This window comes from Somniosus microcephalus, chromosome 7 (assembly GCF_052327205.1).
Source record: "Somniosus microcephalus isolate GS21.2 chromosome 7, FLI_Smic_1.0, whole genome shotgun sequence".
Taxonomy (NCBI): Eukaryota; Metazoa; Chordata; class Chondrichthyes; order Squaliformes; family Somniosidae; genus Somniosus; species Somniosus microcephalus.
Window position 1 is genome coordinate 63,370,033 of NC_140993.1, and position 23,097 is coordinate 63,393,129.

Below are 23,097 nucleotides of genomic sequence, written 5' to 3' on the forward strand. Positions count from 1 at the left end.
CTTTCCCTATTCATCTCGTATAATTAAAGATCATGCAGGATAAAACTAATTGAGGGACGTACCATTAATTATTAAAGCAGAAGCTGCTTGCATGGGCGGAAATAATAGATGCTGCAATTGCACAGCAGGTCACTCAACATCTGCAAGAGGTTAATGTCTCCACTGCGACCATTCCTTTGGGTGTCGGAGACTGATCTGGTGTGACGGATTTGTTTTTTTAATGTAGAAGTTTGCTTCTTGCTCCTATTTGTACAAAGGATTTGCACATTTGGCTGCATCGTTGTTTCTGTTTGAGTTTCAGGAGCATATTTTTACCTAGTCTCTTGTGAATTAACCTGTCAATAAAAGTCCAGTGTGTAATATTAAAAGTGGCACAAACCTGGTGTATAAGTCACCCCAGTTATTGGGAAAGGGGTTCATTCCTGATACCAATGACTATCTAATGGAAGTGTGTGTGTTCCATGAAGACAGGATTGGACATGGCTGTGATGCCTCCCTCAATAGCATAGCCTGCTGACATTCACTGCCCAGGCTCTTACATGAAGAATTGCCACTTGGGTGAGGGACCAGTAAGTGCTGGTGCTGATGACACTTGTACCTTTGGATGGACAAAGGAAAGAAAATGGAGGGCAAAAAAAAGTGAGCTCTCCATATGCTGATGCAGAATGGCATTAATGCTATTATTTTGTTCTCTGGTGTAAATCTGAGTGTGCCTCCTAGATAAATGTATTATATAATTGTAATGAAATCTGTTTGTCTTGCCTGTATTTGTTTTGCACTCGAGTATATTACCCTCCCCCACACGGTGTATAGTTTCACTTCCTCTTTCCTGACTAACCTGGAAGGTTCCAGGTCTTGGCTCTTGGCTCCGCCCCTGACTTCTCTTACTTAAAGATCTCCGGATCTGTATGACTCATTCCTGTGAGCCAGTCGGTGTGTTGAGATGTTAGCTCTGATCTTCGTGATTAAAAGCCAACTTGTTAAAGTCTATAACTTCTAGTTTTGTGGTTATTGAAGGCACATCAATTTTAATCACTAAAGAATACTAGGATGGATCGACTCCTAAAACCAGAGCGTCTGGACTTGGATCCACATTCTGCTGAAGCATCAAATCAATTTGGACACTGGCTCAAATGCTTCGAACTCTTCGCGAGGGCCTCATCCGCTAGCGAGGTAGATAAACTGAGCCTACTGACTACTCGCGTTAGTCATCGGATTTATTCGTTCATCTGGGACGCCACCTCTTACACGGAGGCCATCACTATCCTGAAGGCCCAATGCCAGAGGCCAGTAAACTAAGTGTACGCCAGACATCTGCTGGCTACACGCAGGCAGCGACCTGAGGAATCAATGGACGATTTCTTACAGGGCCTAAAGGACTTGGCCCGGGACTGTAACTGCAAGGCCATGACGGCCAACGTGTACTCTGACGAATTGGTCCGCGATTCCTTCATCACAGGCCTCAAATTGAATTATATCCGGCAGAGACTGCTGGAGAAGGAGGTCCTGGACTTAAAAAAGGCAGTGGCCACTGCGCGATCGCTGGACGTGGCCCAGAAAAACTCTGACTCTTATTCTTCCGGCCATGCGGCCCTCACCGCCTCATGCGCGCCGAGCGGGCCGCCATCTTGGAATCAGCCATCTTCCCCATCCAAGTCTCAGACCAGCTCTACGCCGCTGGAGTCCCCACACAGAAGTTCACCCAGGAGTCCTACTACAGCGGCAATGTCTCGAGGCCCGAAATGCTACTTCTGCGGCCAGGCCAAGCACCCCAGACAACGATGCCCAGCGAAGGACGCTACATGCTTCAAATGTAAGAAAAAGGGGCATTTTAGCAAAGTCTGCAGGGGGAGTCCGATTTCCAACTCCGTCACCGCCTCGTGCGGGCCGCCATCTTGGGATCCGCCATCTTTTCCCGACTCAACGGCCGCCCAGGGCCCAACAGTGGTTTCGATCACGGTGGATCAATCCAGGCCACACCCGTTGACAAAATCCATGATGGACATACAGGTATACGGGAATTTAACGAAATGTTTAATTGACTGTGGGAGTACCGAGAGTTTTATCCACCCTAGCCTGGTACGGCGGCACTCATTAACGGTAACCCCTACACGGAGCAGAATTGCTATGGCTGCTAAGCCCCACACTTCGGACATTTTGGGCTACTGTGTGGTAACACTGACTGTAAAAGGCACGGACTACAAGGATTTTAAACTCCTCGTGATGCCAGAACACTGTTAATGTAATCTTGGGCCTGGACTTCCAGTGCCACCACGAAAGTGTCACGCTAGCATATGGCGGGTCCCAGCCGCCACTCAGTCTGTGGCCTATCAACCTTAAAAATCAGCCCGCCCTCTTTATTCGCTAATCTCGCTCCGAACTGTAGGCCCATAGCGACCAAAAGTAGACGGTACAGTCTGGAAGACAGACACTTTATCAAGGCGGAAGTGGACAGACTCCTGTGGGAAGGCATTATTGAATGCAGTACCAGTCCGTGGCGTGCCCAAGTAGTCATAGTTAAAAATAGCGAAAAGAAACGGATGGTAATTGACTACAGCCAGACTGTTAATATTTATACCCAGCTGGACGCCTACCCTTTACCCCGCATATCAGAAATGGTCAACCAGATTGCGCAATACCGAGTCTTCTCGACTATCGCCCTCAAATCCGCGTATCACCAGCTCCCCATTAGAACTGAGGACCGCCCATACACCGCCTTTGAGGCGAACGGACGCCTCTACCATTTTCTCAGTGCCCTTCGGGGTAACAAATGGAGTCTCGGTCTTCCAACGTGAGATGGACCGCATGGTTGACGAGAATAAACTACAAGCTACCTACCCCTATCTGGACAATGTCACTATCTGCGGGCACAACCAGCAAGACCACGATCTAAATCTTGCGAGATTTTTAAAAACTGCCCTAAAGCTGAATCTAACCTACAACGAAGACAAATGTGTCTTCAACACAACCCGTCCCTGTATCCTCGGCTGTGTGGTGGAAGATGGGGTAATTGGACCGGACCCTGACCGATTACGCCCCCTAAAGGAACTGCCCCTGCCACACAATCCCGAAGCTTTAAAAAGGTGCCTGGGATTTTTTTCGTATTATGCCCAATGGGTGCCCAATTACTCTGATAAGGCCCGACCCCTCATTAAATCGACGTCCTTCCCACTATCAGCTGAAGCTCGGGAGGTTTTCACCAGTATCAAACAGGACATTGAAAGGGCTGCACTGTGTGCAGTGGACAAATGCATTCCCTTTCAAGTCGAAAGCGATGCGTCAGACTTTGCCTTAGCTGCGACCCTCAATCAGGCTGGGAGACCTGTGGCGGCCTTCTCCCGAACCCTTCAGGGACCTGAAATCAGGCACTCCTGTCGAAGGAGGCACAGGCTATAGTGGAGGCAGTGCGGCACTGGAGACACTACCTAGCCGGCAAACGTTTCACCCTGCTCACCGACCAGCGGTCGGTGGCTTTCATGTTTAATAACAAACAAAGGGGGAAAATCAAGAATGACAAAATACTCAGGTGGAGGATCGAACTATCCACGTTCGACTATGATATTATGTACAGGCCGGGAGCCCTTAATGAACCCCCAGACGCCCTATCGCGGGGAATGTGTGCCAGCATTCATACGGACAAATTACAGGGTCTCCACAGCGACCTCTGTCACCCAGGGGTCACCCGACTATACCATTTTATAAAGTCCCGCAATCTGCCCCACTCCATCGAGGAGGTCAGGGCAATGACCAGAGCCTGCCGCATCTGTGCGGAATGCAAGCCTCGTTTCTACAGGTCTGACCGTGCGCACCTTATCAAAGCCACACGGCCATTCGAGCGCCTAAGTCTGGACTTCAAGGGACCCCTTCCCTCTGCCGACCGTAACGTATACTTCCTCAATATCATCGATGAATATTCCCGCTTCCCCTTCGCCATTCCCTGCCCAGACATGACCAGTGCCACGGTCATCAAGTGTCTCCGTAATCTATTCTGCATGTTTGGCATGCCGAACTACATACACAGCGATAGGGGGACGTCATTTATGAGTGATGAACTGCGCCAGTTCTTGCTCTCGAAGGGGATAGCCACTAGCAGAACCACTAGCTACAACCCCCGGGGTAATGGGCAAGTGGAAAGGGAGAATGCTACTGTTTGGAAGGCTGTCACATTAGCCTTAAAGTCAAAAGGCCTTCCGACCTCCCGCTGGCAGGAAGTCCTCCCAGACGTGCTCCACTCCATAAGGTCTCTGTTATGTACAGCCACTAACGCTACCCCTCACGAAAAGATGTTCGTTTTCCCCCGGAAATCCACCTCGGGCATAGCTCTACCCACGTGGCTGACGTCTCCGGGGACAGTACTATTGCGGAAGCACGTGAGAGGCCATAAAACGGACCCCCTTGTGGAAAAGGTACAGCTCCTCCATGCAAACCCTCAGTACGCCTATATCGAATACTCTGACGGGCGAGAGGACACTGTTTCCATAAAAGACCTCGCTCCCTCTGGGAGCGGAGAGAACGATGAGAGACTACCCGAGGAAGACCTACACCAAAAAGAGACAGGACGCCCAGAGGTATCAATACCCAACTTTAACCTGGAGGACACTGCAGATAACCTGGAAGACACTGCGGAGGCCCGGACAGTGGAGGAACCAGAATCCACTCCCCTAGAGGCACCCCAACCGGCTTTGCGCCGATCACTGAGAACCGCAAAACCTCCTGACAGACTCACTTATACCAACTTTTAAGAAACATCACCCCGATGGACTAAATCTAAAGAAGGGGTGAATGTAATGAAATCTGTTTGTCTTGCCTGTATTTGTTTTGCACTCGAGTATATTACCCTCCCCCACACGGTGTATAGTTTCACTTCCTCTTTCCTGACTAACCTGGAAGGTTCCAGGTCTTGACTCTTGGCTCCGCCCCTGACTTCTCTTACTTAAAGATCTCAGGATCTGTATGACTCATTCCTGTGAGCCAGTCGGTGTGTTGAGATGTTAGCTCTGATCTTCGTGATTAAAAGCCAACTTGTTAAAGTCTATAACTTCTAGTTTTGTGGTTATTGAAGGCACATCAATAATAACCTGAAATAAGGGAAGCTCCAGGAATGTGCGCTGCAGCCTGTTCATAAAGCCTTTATAATCCTCTGCCATAAGGAATGTGTTAAAAGATAGTTTCACATCAAGAGTGCTATTGATAGAAGACCTCAATGCAGATGTGCCGTTCTCCCACTGTCTGCTGTAGGGTGATATGCGAGTTGCTGTTGATCTTCACTTAACTGTTAACCGTTTTGTTGAGTGGTGGCACATGGAGTGCTGCTTCTCCAGAATCCCTTATCAAATTTAAAAATGCCAGAAATGTTCAGCCGTTAAGGCAGTACCATCACTTAATATTTTATACCTGCTGAGCTGCATATCTATGAATTCACCTCTAACACTTCAGGGGTATGGTAGTGTAGGGGGGTACGGTATTGTTGTGGTTGTTACTGGATTAGTAATTCAGAGCCTTATACTAAAGATCTAGAGAATGTAAATTCAAATCCCACTTTGGCAGTTTGAGAATTTTAATTCTGTTTTTTAAACAAATCTGGATATACAAAGCTAGAATATTTAAAAACTGTTGAAAAGGCAGCCAACTTTCAGAGTGCAAAGTCTCTCAAACTGCAATGAGACAAATGTTCGTTGAGAGTTAAGATGTCATAAGGGCATCAGGAGAACTCCCCCTGCTCGAGTGCCAGGGGATCTTTTAAGTCCACCTGAAAACAGACTCTGTTCGCCACCTTATCTGAAAGGCGGCACCTCAGACAGTCCTCAGTACTACAGGTAGACTACCCTTTATCTGGACTTCCGAAACCCTCTAAAAACCGAAGGTTTTTTCGGTCAGCGTAAGTCGTGCGCACGACCCCCCCGCCGGCCCCGACCCCCGCTGACCCACGCTGAGCGTCAGCGTAAGTCGTGTGCGCGGACCCCCGCCGGCCCCCGACCGTAAGTCATCGGGGGCGGGGGTCGGCGGGGGGTCGTGCGCATGACTTACGCTGCGCGTCAGCATAAGTCGTGCGCACGACCCCCCGCCGACCCACCTTCCGAAATCCGAAATTCTCCGAAAACCGAAACACGGCTGGTCCCGAGATTTTCGGATAAAGGATAGTCTACCTGTACTGTATATTGAAGTGTCAGTCTAGATTAGGAACTGAAAGCTGTGGAGTGGGGCTTGAACCCAAAGCTTTCTGACTTGGACACAAGTGCTACCAAGGCTGGTATGATCATGGTTTTCCACTTTTGCCACTTCAATTACAAAGAAAATGGTTCTGATGAGCTGACAACTGGTTTCAAGATCTAGATTTTGGCTGAGCAGAAAGGCCATTGGAGTTTGATCTGATTGTACCAGAAGAGTGCCACTGACAACGCAGTGCTCCCTCAGTACTACACTGGAGCGTCTCACTCACAGCCTTCCGACTCCGGGGTGAGAGTGGTTCCAGCTGATAACAGCCATCCATATGTTGCTCTCCACAGGCAGGTAATTTTAGCTTTTAAAGCAAAGATTCAGTGTGTGTGGTTTTTTTTTCTCTGTTCGCAAGCATTCCCTAGAGTATTCTTAAAAACAAAATAGAGATCTCTCCATTCCCAACACTCCCCACTGGATGCACCTAATTTTGTTAGTAATTGGACTACGGTTTAGCTAGCAATGACTTAACTTACTGTGCTTGATCAATGGGCTCTCTGGTTCTTCCGAAGTATTTCCCACCCTCGCACATCTGGGAAATAAAAGTTTAAAAACCTGTTACTTCAGGTTTTGCTTATTTATAGATTCCACTCTCGGGCCACTGTATTGGGAGCTACAATGTTTCACTGGGCGAACCGATTTCGACAGAATTTACCAGAGCTTTTCTTTACAGCTGGACACTATAAATTTGGAATTAATCAGATTTTTTTAATGAGATTTTAAAACATCAAATACAGTAAATAGGCTAAAAATATTCAGTTCCTGACTGAAAGCCAGGTTACCATTTCAGGTGATACCAAGGAAAACCCAAGATTTGATGGAGGCCCACTCGATAAATTAATCTGTCTTTCTGGTTCAGATACCGACTGATGCTGTATCTTTACAGGATTATGTATTATTCATAAGTTTTAAAATCTTCATAATTTCCAATGTTTATTTTTCACTTGGAGTATTTCTCAGTACAGTAAAAGGATAAAATTTTCACAGTAGCACACTGCATGACGGGAACTTGTTAACCTGAATCAGGAGAAACCCCATTATTCAGGAGACATTCAGGATGCTGTGATGGGGCATTGTAAGTTTCAGTGGAAGGGTGAGTTGAAAGATCTCCTTCATCTGAGCATCTCTAATAATGGCTTCTCTTCTCACCCAGCGCACTTACTTCGAGTCCCCCAAAGATCCATCCTTGACCCTCTTCCTCCTCTATGTGCTGTCCCTTGTCGATATCATCTGCAACAAGTTGTCAGCTTCTATATGTACACTGATGGTATCGCCTCTGCCTCTTTGCCTTCTGCATTGATCACTCCAGTACCTCTGTGCTGTCGGGCTACTTCTCTGATGTCTTCTTGAATGAGCTGCAATTTCTTCCAGCTAAGCATTGGGAAGACCAAATCATTGTTTTTCTTCCGATGTCTCTCCAGACTTGATCACTCCCAATGTTTTCCTGGCTGTCCTTTGATCATCTACCTTCTGTAATCTTCAGCTCATCCAAAACTGCTGCGGTATCCTATCCTCTACCAAGTTCCACTCGCCCATCACACCTGTCTTCACTAACCTAGCTCCTGGTTCAAATTTTAAATTTTCATCCTTGTGTTCAAATCCCTTCTCAGACTTGCCCATCGCTATCTCTGCAATCTTCTCTAGCCCTGGAACCCACCCCACCTGAACTCTGTTCCTCTGACTCTGGCCTTGTGTGTCTCCTCCCTCTGTTTATCCTACCATTAGCAACCAGTCACTTAGGCCCCACACTCTGGAATTCCCTTGCTAAACCACTTTTTTTCCCTCGCCTCCCTCTCCAAGATCCTCCTTTTAATACCCTTTTAACCAAGCTTTTAATCTCTCCTATCAAAATCCTTTAACTTAAACCTTTATTAAATCACCTTGGCCACTTCTGCTCTTGTGAAAATCATCCCAGTTTCTCAAGTTTCTCTCCATAACTGTAGATTCCCATCCCTCATATCCTGATGAATTTACGCTTTGTGTCCATTTTGTTTCCCCTTGCATTTATACAGCACCTTTTTAAATGTAGAAGAAGACCCAAAGCACTTCAGAGATGCAAGTTGTTGCTGTAGTACATTCTTTGTGAACATTTTGAAATATTCACCCGTGTAAAACTGTCTGGCACTTGGACCCAAAGTTTACTGCACAAAAAGCTCATTGCGTCTGTGCTGAATCTTTCATAGAACAATGCAAAACTATTCGCACTGTTATGCTTTTTGCCCATATCTTCCTCTGCTTCAAATATTTATCCACTTTTCCCTTAAAAGATTCAGTGGTCTGTACCTCAGCCATTACCTGTAGCAAAGCTTTGTACGCTCCGAAAATTCTGTGTGCGCCCGGCTTGCTCAGTCGTAGGCCCGGCTAGCTCAGTTGGTACAGCATGAAACACTTAATCTCCGGGTCCTGGCTTTGCGCCCCATGCTGGGTGAATATTTGGCTCAAGTGGAGTATAAATGCCGGCATGGTCTGTTTCTGTGCTGTATATTCTATGTAAAGAATTCTTTCCTAAACCGTCTTCTCAGTCTTGTTAGTGATCATTTTAAATTGACACGAGACCAGAGAAAGTAGTGTTTCCCTATTCACCCTATCAAAATTGTTCATAATTCAATAAAGATTTTTAAAATTCCCTCTTGGCCTTCTCTGGTGCAGTGAACATGGTCCCAGTATCTCAACTCTCCCTTCATAATTATAGTTTTCCATCACTGACCTCGTCTTGGTGAATCTGTACTGTACACTCTCTGTGACATAGACTTTTTCTATTTCTTGTGTAGTTTTATTGATGGTATTGAAAACAACACGTCAAAATGTTCCAATTAATGGTTTATTGGTTGAAGTTGACTAAATATACAGGTGCAGCTGCGGCATCTCCATCTGGTAGGCTACAGTGTGTGCATAGGCAGGTTTGTAATCTACTCGCTGGGATTTGGTTAAAGCTTTGAGCCTGGCTTTTAATATGGTTTCTCTGCAACTAATCAAATAAATGGTGCTTGGTCAGAAAGGTCCGCAATTATGTAATGGTGCTGATTCCACACATGTTGAGATATGTAAATTTCATAGATTGGTCACCACAATATTTAAAAGCAAATGTCTGATACATTTACGTGTAAATGTTGCCTTCATCAAGGAGAAGTATGTCAGTTCTGGGGAATTGGACACTGTAGCCATTGCTTGCATTCCCCTTCCTGCATGCTGACTCGAGCTTACCCTGATGGTGTGCAACCTTGCTGTCCTTTTGACTCTGAGCTTAGTTTCAAACTGCACACACTCTCCATTATAAAATTGCCCATTTCCACCTATGAAGTATCACATGTCTCTGTCTTAACACCCACTGCCATGAAAATCTTCATTCATGCCTTTGTCACTTCCAGACTGTTTCTGCAATACCCTGCTGAAGAGCTTCCTGAGTTTCTGCCTGCATTCTATCCTTAAAAGTCCCTCTGTGCATCAGCTTCAAAGTCATTATGCTCATCTAAAAATCCCAATGTGGTCTTGCTCCTTCCCCAAATCTGCAATCTCCTCCAGCCCTCATTCATTCCCTGGTAATATCCTCCTACAAGAGAGTCCAACCACCGCCCCTTGACATTAACAGCATTACCATCGCCGAATTCCCCAACATCAACATCCTGGGGGGGGGGGGGCGCGAGGTGTCACCATTGACTAGAAACTTAACTGGACCAGCCACACACATACTGTGGCTACAAGAGCAGGTCAGAGACTGGGTATTCTGTGGCGAGTGTTTCACCTCCTTACTCCCAAAGCCTTTCCACCATCTACAAGGCACAAGTCAGGAGTATGATGGAATACCCACTTGCCTGGATGAGTGCAGCTCCAACAACACTCAAGAAGCTTGGCACCATCCAGGACAAAGCAGCCTGCTTTTTTGGCACCCCAGCCATCACCCTAAACATTCACTCCCTCCAACACTGTGGCTGCATTGTGTACCATCAACAAGATGCACTGCAGCAACTTGCCAAGGCTTCTACGACAGCACTTCCCAAACCCATGACCCCTCATCTAGAAGAACAAGGGCAGCAGGCACTTGGGAACACCATCACCTCCAAGTTCCCCTCCAAGTCTCTCACCATCCTGATTTGGAAATATATTGCCGTTCCTTCTTCGTCGTTGGGTCAAAATCCTGGAAAACTCTTAACGGCACTATGGGAGTACCTTCAACACATGGACTGGTTCAAGAAGGCAACTCACCACCGCCTTCTCGAGGGCAATTATGGATGGACAATAAATGGTGCCCTGGCCAGTGATGCCCACACCCCATGACCGAATAATTAAAAAAAAAAAAAAACTCCTCTGTACCCTTTCTAAGACCTTTACATCGCTCCTGAAGTGTGGTGCTCAGAGTTGTCAACAATACTCGAGCTGAGGCCCAACCAGTGATTTATAAAGTTCTAGCATGATCTCTAAGCTTTCATATTCTGTGCCTCTATTTATAAACCCATATGGTTTTTTTTAACCACCTTATCAACTGGCCCTGCCACCTTTAAGGATATGTGTATGTGGACACCAAGGTGTCTCTGCTTAGCTGCACTTTTTAGAATCATGCCATTCATAGTACTGTCTACTGTCTTTCCATATTAGTCCTCCCAATGTGTAAACTTATACTAGAAGGTTTTTTTTTTTACATTTCCCAATCAAAGGAATCACTACCTTATTTAATTTTAATAGTATGTAGTTTACAGTTAACAAAAATATTATGGGAACCATCAAAATGCAATAAGTTGTTAATCTCTGAAGTGTGGGGAAGGAAGAATAAATTAAAGACTACAAGACTGATACTCCGTAACCTTTATTTGGAGCAGTGGAATCCATGGTGATTTAAATTCAAAAGGAACACATTGTGGGGGACTACGGTCTCCCGCGTAAAGAAATAGGCAACACAGCGAGCTACAAGAAATAGGTCTTTACTCCAACTCTCTCAACTGAATTCGTGAAGCCCGCGAACCTGTGATGACTCACTGATTGGTCACCTGCTGGAACCTGATTGGTTTTCCTTCTCTCAGCAGCAGGCAAGTCTGAACGTGCCTTATTCCTCTCAGCTTGCAACTGTCTTGCGGGGGGAGGGGAATACAGCAGTTAAAAGGGGATTATACAGGTTTATCTACATAGTGTTTCCCCAATATACACCCCCCCCCCCCCCCCCCCAGAATCCTCGTTAACTGTAAAAGTCAGTCTCTGCGGAGGTCTGACCAAGTGGCAGTAGCGGCTGTAGTAGCCATCTGGCGTGTGAGGGTGGCTGTCTGGGAGTTCGGCGGGTTGGTTCGTTGGCTGGTCTACCGGTGGGCTGGCTGGACGGGCTGCCGGCGAAGGTGGGGCGGCGGCCGGGAAGTAAGGTTCTGGCGTGTCTTGGTCCTCTTGTGGGGCCGCCGCCAACGCGGGAGGTCTGCCCCGCCGTGGGGGAAGAGCCGGCCGAAACAGGAAGCTGAGGTCCAGGTGCGCCGGTTTCATGCGGTCTACTGAAATAAGGTCCGGCTTCCTGCCGACGTCGATAAGAAAAGCTTTGTCCCCCGTCTCCAATACTGGGAAGGGGCTGGTGTATGGTGCCTGCAGTGGGCCTCTGTGCGCGTCCCGGCGCACGAAGACGAACTCCGCATGTCGTAAGTCTCGAGGCACGTAGGACGGCTGCGGGCCGTGTTGCGAAGTGGGCACTGGACGGAATTGTTGGGCCGCGTCCTGGTGCAGGGAAAGCTGTCTGGCGGCCGACCACGGCTCCGTTGTCAGGGGGAGGAAGTCGTCTGGTACTCTGAGCGGTTGGCCATAGACCATCTCGGCCGCGGAGGTCCTCTTTGGGCGCGGTACGCAATCCCAGGAGAACCCAGGGTAGTTTGTCGATCCAGCTGGTGTCGGCCAGGCTGGCGCAGAGGGAGGCTTTCAAAGAACGATGAAAGTGCTCGCAGAGCCCGTTGGCCTGCGGGTGGTAGGCTGTTGTCCTGTGCAACTTGGTCCGAGGCCGGCGGTGATGGCATTCCACAAGTGGGAGGTGAACTGGGGGCCTCTGTCCGAGGATATGTCGGTCAGCACGCCGAACTGGGCCACCCATGTCGAGACGAATGCTTGCGCGACGTCGGTCGTGGTGGAGGCGAGGGGAACCACCTTGGGCCGTCTGGTGGTGCGGTCGACGATCGTGAGCAGGTGTGCAAAACCGTGTGCCGGTGGCAAGGGGCCTACCAGATTGATGTGGATGTGGTCGAAACGCCTCTCGGGCACTGGGAAACACTCCAATGGTGCCTTGGTGTGCTGCTGGACCTTAGCGCGCTGACACGCCACGCATGTGTTGGTCCAGTCTCTCACATCCTTGTGGTGTTCAGGCCAGACGAACTTGGCGGACATAAGTTTCTGAGACGCACGCATCCCTGGATGTGAGGCCGTGGATGATGCCGAAAACTCACTTGCGCCAGGCGGATGGGACGACCGGTCTAGGCGAGGGGACTGAGATGTCGCACAGGAGGGTTGTGCCGGCTGCGTGGAAGTGGATGTCGGCCAGGGTGAGGCTGGTAGTTGACGTCCTGAGGACCTGGATCTCCGCGTCGGCGGCCTGATCTCTCGCCATGCTGGCGTAGTCGACGCCCAGGTGCACTGCGTGGAGCGAGGGTCTTGAGAGGCAGTCGGCCACCAAATTGTCCTTGCCGGCGACGTGGCGGATGTCTGTGGTGAACTCCAAGATGAAGTTGAGTTGGCGCTGTTGGCGCGCGGACCAGGGTTCGGTTACTTTGGCCATGGCGAAAGTGAGCGGCTTGTGGTCCATGAATGCGGTGAACGGCCGGCCTTCCAGGAGAAAACGGAAGTGCTGGATTGCCAGGAACAGGGCCAGGAGCTCTCTGTCGAACGTGCTGTAGGCCTGCTCGTTCTTGCGCAGCTGTCGGCTGAAAAATGCCAGTGGCTGCCACGCGCCTTCGACCCACTGTTGCTGGATGGCGCCGACTGCGTAATCCGAGGCGTCCGTGGTGAGGGTGGTCTTGGCGCCCGGGATGGGGTGGGCCAGTAGTGTGGCGTTGGCCAAGGCGCTTTTGGTCTGATGGAAGGCAGTCGCCATCTCGCTGGACCAGCTGAGTTGCTCTTTGCCCGTTTTGCCCCTGGTGGCTTCGTAGAGGGGGCGCATCAGTGCGGCGGCCTTGGGCACGAACCGGTGATAGAAATTGACCATCCCCAAAAATTCCTGCAGCGCCTTGACCGAGGTGGGCTGGGGAAAGTCCGCCACCGCCTGCACCTTGGAAGGTAGGGGAATGGCTCCCCTTGGTGAGATTCTGTGGCCGAGAAAGTCAATTTGGGCTGCTCCGAACTGGCATTTGGCCGGGTTGACGATTAGCCCGTGTTAGCTGAGGCGCTGAAAAAGGGAGCGCAAATGCACGATGTGCTCGGCCTTGCTGGTACTGGCCACGAGGATATCGTCCAGATAGACGAACAGGAAGCTCAGGTCCCATAGGACGGAGTCCATGAGCCGTTGGAAGGCCTGTGCGGCATTCTTAAGCCCGAAGGGCATGCGCAGGAACTCGGAACAGTCCGAAGGGGGTGATGACCGCCGTCTTCTGGACGTCTGCGTGGTGGACGGGGACCCGATGGTAGCCGCGAATCAGGTCGACCTTGGAAAAGACGGACTTTCCTGCTAGGTGTGCCGAGAAGTCTTGGATGTGCGGAATGGGGTATCTATCGGGCGTGGTGGCGTCATTGAGCCGTCTGTAGTCGCCGCAGGGGCGCCAGCCACCGCCCGGCTTGGGCACAATGTGGAGGGGGGACGACCAAGGGCTGTTCGAGCGGCGGATGATGCCCAGTTTTTCCATCGTGGCGAATTCTTACTTGGCCACCGCCAACATGGCTGGGTCCAGGCGTCTGGCTCGAGCGAACACTGGCGGTCCCGTAGTGGCGATGTGGTGCTCGACCCCATGCTTGGCTGCCGCGGCTGAGGAGGTCGGTTGTGTGAGCCTCGGGAAATCTGCGAGTAGGCGGGCGTAGTCGTCATGCGCCGGGGCGGAGCAGGACCCGACGAGGGCCGGGCTGTTGCTCTGCTGGCAGGCCAGTGAAGCGAAAGTTGCTGCGTCGATCAGGCGCCTGTCGCGGATGTCGACCAGGAGTCCGTGGGCGCAAAGAAAATCGGCGCCCAGCAAGGGATGTGCCACCGAGGCCGTCACGAAATCCCACGTAAATCGCTGGCGGTTGAAACAAACCTCGGTCCGTCGCTTTCCAAAAGTAGCGATGGCTGCGCCATTTGCCGCCACGAGGGGTCGGCCGCTGTGGCCTGCCTGGATGTCGAGCTGGGAGGCAGGAATTATGCTGCATTGGGCTCCGGTGTCGCAAAGGAATCTGCGCCCTGAAAGAGAGTCGGTTATATACAGCAGTTTACCTGCGGTGCCGATGGCCATCGTGGCGGCGGGGGTGCGGTCGAGCGGGCCTAGGCGGCGGCGCGGGGCTGGTGTGTTGGGCCAGGCGGCCATCTTGGTTTGATCGAAAGAGCAGGGTGCTCTGCAGCGTTGGGCCTTGTGGCCGAAACGCGCGTGGTAGTAGCATAGTTCTGCGGCCTGGCATGGCGGCGCGCGCTCGGTGGTGTCGGGGAGCCTCGCGGCTGCACAGCCGAGTTGGGCGACGGTGAAGACTTTGTCCGCGGCGGCTGCCAGTTTTACGCAGTCTGTGATCGGGGACCCCGCGAGGGCAGTCTGTACCTGCTGAGGAAGCAGGCTGAGGAAAAGGGCCCGAAACGAGAAGCACTGCGGTTCAGAGCCCAGGAGCGCAAGCATCCGGCTCATCAACTGGGTCGGGGTAGAATCGCTGAGGCCTGGCAGTGAGAGAAGCCTGCGGGCCCTCTCCTCCCTGGACAGGCCGTAAGCCTGCAGCAAGCGGCCCTTAATGGTGGAGTACTTGCCGGTCTGTGGTGGGTTCCCCAGCAGGTCGAGAACTTCGGCGGCGGTAGAGCTTGCTAGTGCTGAGACTACGTGGAGGTACCTTTCTTCATCGTCTTGAACCCTGCGAAGGGTGAATTGGGCCTCCGAGTGCGCGAACCAAGCTGGTGCTTGGTGTTCCCAGAAGGTGGGGAGCTTCAAGGACGCGGCGCCGGCCGACATCAGGCTGCTGCTGGTTGCCATCGGGTCGTTGCTGGCCTCTGTAGGGCTGCGTGAGTCGGGGGCTTTGGCCGCCGGCATTCGGGGTCACCAATGTGGGGGACTACGGTCTCCCGCGTATAGAAATAGGCAACACAGCGAGCTACAAGAAATAGGTCTTTACTCCAACTCTCTCAATACAGTACTGAATTCGTGAAGCCCGCAAACCTGTGATGACTCACGGATTGGTCACCTGCTGGAACCTGATTGGTTTTCCTTCTCTCAGCAGCAGGCAAGTCTGAACGTGCCTTATTCCTCTCAGCTTGCAACTGTCTTGCCGGGGGGAGGGGAATACAGCAGTTAAAAGGGGATTATACAGGTTTATCTACATAGTGTTTCCCCAATGTGGCAACGCCACAACATAATAGTGCAGAACCTACTTTTTTAAAATTTATCAGTAACTTGCCCTAGGCATTACCCATGGTCAGTTGATGTGTAGTTTTTTTTCCATTGGCAAGATTACAGTGGAACAAAACAAATTTCTGCAGATGCTGGAACTCTGAAATAAAACAGAAAAAGCTAGAAACACTCAGCAGGTCAGGCAGCCTCTGTGGAGAGAGAAATGTTTCAGGTTGATGACCTTTCAGCTGAAACTCCATTACAGTGGAGTTGGGAGAGAGACTTGAGAAATCATTCCATAGTGCCATCTAGTGACCAGAGCCTGCAACTTCATTGTGACAGTTGACATAGGAAAATGTTAATCTAGCAAAATGTTGACTGAAAGGATGACCAAAAATGATGACAACAGGAAGCGAGGTTTGTGGACAGGCAGTGTGTCTTAGATGAAATTTTGTATAGATTTGAATATTTATTCATGCTATGCATGGTAAAATATTGTTTTTATTTTTAGGACTTCTGATTTTCAAGCTTGCAGGTTGGAAGATGTTTATTGGAGTAGCAACCTGTTATGTTATCCAGGAATATTGTAACCCCTTCAAAGTAGATGATCATTGCATGTCATATCATCTATGGGCAGTGGTTTCTTCAGGAAAATGTTGTCAATGTCTAACAGAGATTTCTGTATTCTATTCTCTCTCAACAGAAAGAAATTCAAGCAATGAGTCAGTGCCATCACCGGAACATTGTGTCATATTACACTTCATTTGTGGTAAAGGATGAGCTGTGGTTGGTGATGAAGTTGCTCAGTGGTGGTGAGTGTTTTTACTCTCAATACTTCTACAAACTGGAAGGTCCTATCTTCAATCTATTGTTGGGGTAGCACATGGAGAAACCGTCCCCCAAATTGTTAGGATAGCGTGCAGAGAATATCTTCCCCAACTCTCGACGCGGTACATAGAGGAACCTTCCTCCATTGTTGCTGTAGCTGTCGGCTTTCAGAAATTTTGACTATTTAACTTGGGACTTTTGGGTAATAATGAGATATTAACTTAAATCCTACTCGAGGTTAAATCCACAACAAAACAGTGTCCTGGGATTCAAAATACAATTCAGCACTTAAGCAATTAAGCCCAGTCAAAGTGTCTATCCAGGGTGATATTTCTCAAGTTTAGTGCCAACCAGTTTCAGAGAAGGTATTGGTCAGAAAAGTTACATTTAGCCTGCAAACAGAGAAAATGTGGTGTGCTTGATATTTTCTGTCCTGATCATTAAGAAATACACTAAAATTCATTGTAACTGTTACTCTATTTGTTCTTGTTATTGGTAACTAAATCAGCCAGTTGGTCTTTAATTCGCCTCATCTCAATAAAGTGGCCATCAGTCTGCCTTTTAGAAGATGGGGGAAATGCTTGTGGATGCATGTTAGCCTACAGTGTACAGTTCATGCAACGAGGGGGTTTATTGTTACGACCCCTCCTTCCCCGCCGTCTGCCCTCTTTCCCCGCCCCCCCCCCCGGCCCAAAACAAGGTCGTATGACCAGATATTGGGCAGTAAAGGTAACCTCCTGATCATATGGTACTGGGATCAGCTTACAAACTGGTGATGCTGAACCTGAAAAAAAAATCTAAGTATGTAAGAAATAGGAGATGGGATAGGCCATGCGACCCCTCGAGCCTGCTCTGCCAATTCAGTAAGAGCATAGCTGATCTTCCACCTCGACTCCACTTTCCCGCCCTATCTCTATATCCCCATCTAGTATAGACTCGCAGTTTTTAACCCTTTCCCCGTTGTTGGGGGAGTAACATACAGAGGGAATATTTTGGGCTCATGCAGGAAAAGATTTAATTGACAGCTGCTGCTGACACTGGGCCAACAAAAAGTAGAAACATGTTCTGCACCTCGGGCACAAAATATCTCATTGGTTTTTATTTTAAAAGTAAAATTAGTTCTCCCTGAATATGAAGTGGCATTGAAGATGAATATTTTTCAAGATTTGACATACAAAAAGAAGTGTGAAAAAAGATAAACAGGCCTGTCGGTGCTCAGCCATTCAGTAGATGTAACCCAGTTGCTCACTCCTTGGGATGGCAACAATCACAGATTGTAATTTTTGCTTCACCAATGCTTTGGAAGTGAGGATTGGGCCCATTTATTTATTTAAAAGTTTAAACAGATGGTACTTTTACCTGATTGTCTTTTCTCTCTGTTCCAGGATCTGTGCTAGATATCATCAAACACGTAGTAGCGAGGGGGGATCACAAGAATGGTGTTTTGGAAGAGGCCGTCATAGCCACCATTCTGAAAGAAGTACTGGAGGGACTTGATTACCTGCACAAAAATGGGCAGATTCACAGGTAAGCACTGTCTGGCCTGGTCCAATGCTGCAGCACATTTTAGATATTGAAGGTGAGTGCGACTCAGCAAGAGTTCAGAGCTGTAGGACCTTGATTTTTGTTGAAACTGAATATTTTTAGCACCATATGGTAGATCTTCTAAGTCACTAAGGTATGGTGGTGATATCACCCTTGAAGATGTGAAGTCTCACATCCGTGTTCCAATGTCTTGAAATGGTTGCTACACCTTTTTTCACTAGGGTCTTTTCCTAGTCTCATTTTTATAAGCACTTGCATTTTAAAGCCAGGGCTTGGTATCACCTAATCACTGCTTTTTGATTTACCTTTATCTTCTCCTCTTACCTATTTCCAACATTGATGTCTTGTTCTGTTGACCTTGTCCTTGTTTAGAGCTTTGGTAATGGGTAATGTTAGACATTGCCCAGCATTGCATTTGAATTTTTCAAAATTGAGATGTTTTGTATTTTACAGATTAGACTTCTAAATTTTTTATGGCGATACAAAGAACAGAGCCCTGCAAGCCAACTTGAGCAGCCTCCATTTAAATATAGCAAATCGAGGACAGTCTTCCTATTTTTAAAACTGATCGCTAAAGTGCAATAACCACATAGTTAGACATGTGAATGGTAATTGAGGAGTTATTTTTCCTCCTTTTACTCATCTCCTAAAAGGTTTGACCCTTGTCTGCTATATGATTTCATGAATATTACTCTCCAGAACCCCTCAAGTGACTATTATTGACGTGCGATCTTGATAGCGAGAAGTCGCTCGAATATTTGACTGATGGAGGATATCGCCATCAACCCGAGTTTGTCTTAACTTGATTTTCAGCAGTGGTCGCTGAGTAGTGCAGTGGTTGCTGAGTAGTGATCAGGAATGCAAATCTTTGGCTAATTTTCTCCTCCTTAACTCGGGAGTGCTGAGGTTATTTATATTGCCCATATGGCCGCCCTGGCTGGGATCAGCTAGCCCAACATAGACTGATGATCAAACTTGGGATCTTCATCGTCTGTATGGCACTGCATAAATGTCTGAGCCATTGGGGGGAATATATTTGCACACAACAGCATGCTGTTCATCGAACTCATTGTGTGTAATTAAGGGTTAAATTCTCCACTTGCTCATACTGAATGAGTGGGAAATGTAGCTCCAAGTTGGCACTAATCACCTGCTTGCTTCATAATAGTGTTTCAGGTTTGATATATACCTTACATACCTGGTGTTAGCACTGTTTTGGCTGCCTTTCCAAATCTGTGTTTTTTTAAAAATCGGCATGAATTGTGGTCATTTTTATTAATCCATGCAGGTTTCTTGAGAGCGAGAGAGAGAAATGCCCCACCACCCCCTATCCCTTGACCAATCAACAGACCTGCTACAGGCAGGGCAACGGAGCAGTACAGTCAGGAGCTCCCTCACAAGATTGAAGCTCAGAGCCAGCACGCATGATCTGGGACCCTCCAGATAAATTGGGCGAGTACCTGAAGTTATGCTTTCAGCACCAGCTTTGCAGTTCAATTGGCTGATACTCCTTACGAGTATCCATTATTCTGTGTTAAAACCATCTAAATCCCTTAATTAGGTTCCAGCCTTAACTCATTCCTGGGTATCCGTTATTTTCTATAATCTACAGGAACTGCTGAATCTAATTACTTCTAGTTATCCCTTACTGATGTAGTAGTTCTTAAAGTTGTGAATGACGCATAAATCTGAACTAGCTTTTCTAATTGTAGCAAGAATCTGTGGTTTGTGCAGCGCTGCTGTGGAATGCAAATCCCATCCTGAGAGAATAGCTGGAGTTTGTCACTTGATATGTAATCAAGAACCAATACTGAATAATTAGAATCTCAGTGCAAAGTTTGCAAGGGCATTTAAAACGAGCCTCCTTTTTTGCCTTCTCTGTTCTCCGAGTTACCCAGATAAGTACTTGATTGGGTTTTACAATTGAAAAAAAATTACAGGAAAGCGAAGGACATGACTACACAGAGAGAGAACAGAGTAACACAATGGAGTACTGGGCACCCCATTATAGGAATCTTATTAGGCCTGTGTAAAGATTCATTAGAATAATACCAGGAATGAGAGGTTACAGTTATGAAGAAAGCCAAGAAAAATAGGAGCATGTTTCACTGGAACAGAGAAGAATAAGTGAGACATAATTAAGGTTTGCAAAATTAAAAGGTTTTGGGAGGTTAAATTGTAAAATATTTCCATTGGTTGGCAAACGATTGACCACATTGTTTCAGTCAGAGCAATGGAGCAGTGCAATGAGAGGTTTGCCTGCAGTGTTGGAGTTTGGTGTGAGTTAAGTGATTTAGGACCCGACTAGATATATCGGGAGAATATCAGTGTTATATTTTCAGCACCAGCATTGCGGCTTTGTTTTTGTTGATTTGAATAATAGATACAGTACTTGTATCCATATTCAAACCCTCTAAACCCCTTGATTAAGTTCCAGCCTGTAACTCTCTCCCAATTATCCATTATTATCTATATAAACGATCTGAATCTGTCAGTTGCTCACTTTTTGGTATCCTTTATTCTATATATAATTGCCATCTGAACCCCTCAATTATAACTCAATCCTGTTCTCTGTATAAACCGTCTGTACCACTGAATCAAATTACTGCCAAGTAATCACTTCCAACTAGTCATTATTTATATAACTTAAGCTTACTTAAAAGTTGTGAATGCTGTACAAATCTGAACTTGCTTTTCTAATTGTAGCAGGAATTTGTGGTTTGCTCAGCCTGCTATGTTGGAATCGAAGTCCCGCTCTGTCAGAATTGCTAAAGTTTGAGTCATTCATCATAGAGAACCAGTAATGCATAGTTAGAATCTCAGTGTGAAGTGAGCAAGGGCATTTAAAATGAGCCTTCTATTTCTGCCCTCTTTCTTGTCCTTATTGAATATTAATTTAAAACTGGGAAAAGTACAAGAAAGCAAAGAAAATAACTACTGTAAGAAAAAAAGTAAAACAATGACTAAATACAATGGAGTATAGTGTACACATCTGGGTACCCAATTGTAGGAATGATATTGGAGCTATGGAAAGGGTACACTGAAGATTCATGAGAACAATACAGGGAATGAGAAGTTAGTTATGCAGAAGTGCTTGGAAAAATTCAGTGTTTTTTCACAAACACAGTTAAGTGGACCTATTTAAGGTTTTTAAGAGGTTTTGAAGTTACGTAGTGGAATATTGTTCGCACTGGTTGGTGGATTGGTAGCAGGAGGAAGCATAGACTCCGGATTATCACCAGCAGATCGAAGGGGCAAGTTAGAAATATTTTTTCCCAGAGGGTTGCTGGAATATATAAATTGTAAACAAGTGGTTCCAGCACTGATCCTTGTGGGACCACACATTCCACTTTCTACCACTTTAAATAGCTGTCCTTTACCCCTACTCTCAGCTAGCTGGCTGCAAAACAGAAAGCAATGATTATGCTACTTGTCCCCTGACCTTATTCATTCGTCTATTATGTGGCACCTTATCGAAGGCCTTTTGGAAATCTAGATAAATTACATCTACTGCACCTTGTCCACTCTGTTACCTCTTCAAAAATTTCAATGAGATTGGTCAAGCAAGACTTTCCCTTTTGAAATCCATGCTGACTATTCATTACTATATTTGTGTTTTTTAGATGTTCTGTTCCCTTCTTTAGTAGGGATGCCATTATTTTTCCTACCACCGATGTTAAGCTGACTGGTCTATAGTTCCTTGGACATGTTCTATCTCTCTCAAATTTAGGTATAACATTAGCTATCTGCCAGTCCTCTGGCATGACATGTTTTTCTAATGAATTACCAAATATGTGTAATAGTGCCTCTGCTATCTCTCTTCTAGATTATGTTAAAATGTGCGGATGCAATCCGTCTGGACCAGGGGTTTTATCTTTGAGTTTGATTAGTTTATTTAATATTTCTCATCTCTTTATTTTAAATGTGGTTATATCATTTCTAGTCTCATCTTCTGACATCATAAACACCTGACCTGTTTTGCTGATAAATACTGAAGCAAAGTAATTATTTAATATTTGTCATTTCGCTATCGCCTGTGATTTTATCCTGTCCATCCCTTAGTGGCCCTATTCCCATCCCAACTTTGCTTTCTTTATTTATATGCCTGTGGAATATTTTTCTATTTTGTTTCATGTTCCTTGATAATTTAATTTTATAGTTCCTCTTTGCCTTCCTAATTTTTTTTGATTTCTCTCCTAGTCTCTTCATATTTTCCCTTGCTATGCACTCCCCAGCTGTCCATGCACTAAGTGTATGCCTCTTTCCTTGCCCTCAATGTTTCCCTTCTGCCTTTATTCATCTATGGTGTCTCATTAGTGTTTAGTTTGTTCTTTGTTTTTTAGCAGAATATATTTTTCCTGGACTCTGTTGAACACTGTTTTAAATGTTTCCCATTGCTGTTCTACATCATAGAATCATTGCAGTAGGAGGCCATTTAGCCCATGCCGGCTCTCTGCAATAGCACTTCAGCTAGTACCACTCCCCTGCCCTTTCCCCGTAACCCAGCAATTTTTTTTCCTTCAGGTACTTATTCAATTCCCTTTTGAAAGCCATGATTGAATCTGCCTGCACAATATTGTCCAATTTATTTTCAATTTAAGTTCTATACTCGGCCCCTCAAAATCGGTTTTAATCCAATCTGTTACCCTGGTCTTTGTCATGCTTATGTCCTTTTTAATTATTATCTTAGTGTATTATGGTTACTATTTTCAAGATGTTCCCCTACTTTTACTTCTTATCTGCTCTGGTTCATTCCCCATTACTAGATCCAGTAATGAATCCTCCCTTGTTGGGCTTCTTACATACTGGGTTAGAAAGAAGTCCTGTACACATTGTACACTCCCTTATCCCCTATACCTACCTCTTCTGGCCAATTAATTTTGGGGTAGTTGAAATCTCCCATGATGATTCTGGTTTTTAACTCATTTCCCAAATTTGTTTGCATATTTCTTCCTCCACCTCCCTTCCACTATTAGGTGGTCTGTAGCAATGTTCGTTCTCTTTTTTTGGCCCGTGCAGCCCCTTTAACTGGCTGCGCAAGCCATTCAAAATTCCGCACATACGCGGT

General features: G+C 46.9%; 1 protein-coding gene across 2 annotated transcripts in view; it reads left to right on the forward strand.

The window, feature by feature from the left end:
* oxsr1b (oxidative stress responsive kinase 1b) overlaps positions 1-23,097 on the forward strand; it is a 257,293-nt gene that overhangs the window by 88,812 nt on the left and 145,384 nt on the right. For both annotated transcript variants that reach the window (XR_015078974.1, XM_085992508.1), the window contains exons 3-4: positions 16,360-16,468; positions 17,870-18,011. Coding sequence is in view for 1 of the 2 variants with exons in the window: in XM_085992508.1 (XP_085848634.1) it covers positions 16,360-16,468; positions 17,870-18,011 (251 nt within the window). In the remaining variant the exon portion in view is untranslated. The remainder of the gene's footprint in view (positions 1-16,359; positions 16,469-17,869; positions 18,012-23,097) is intronic.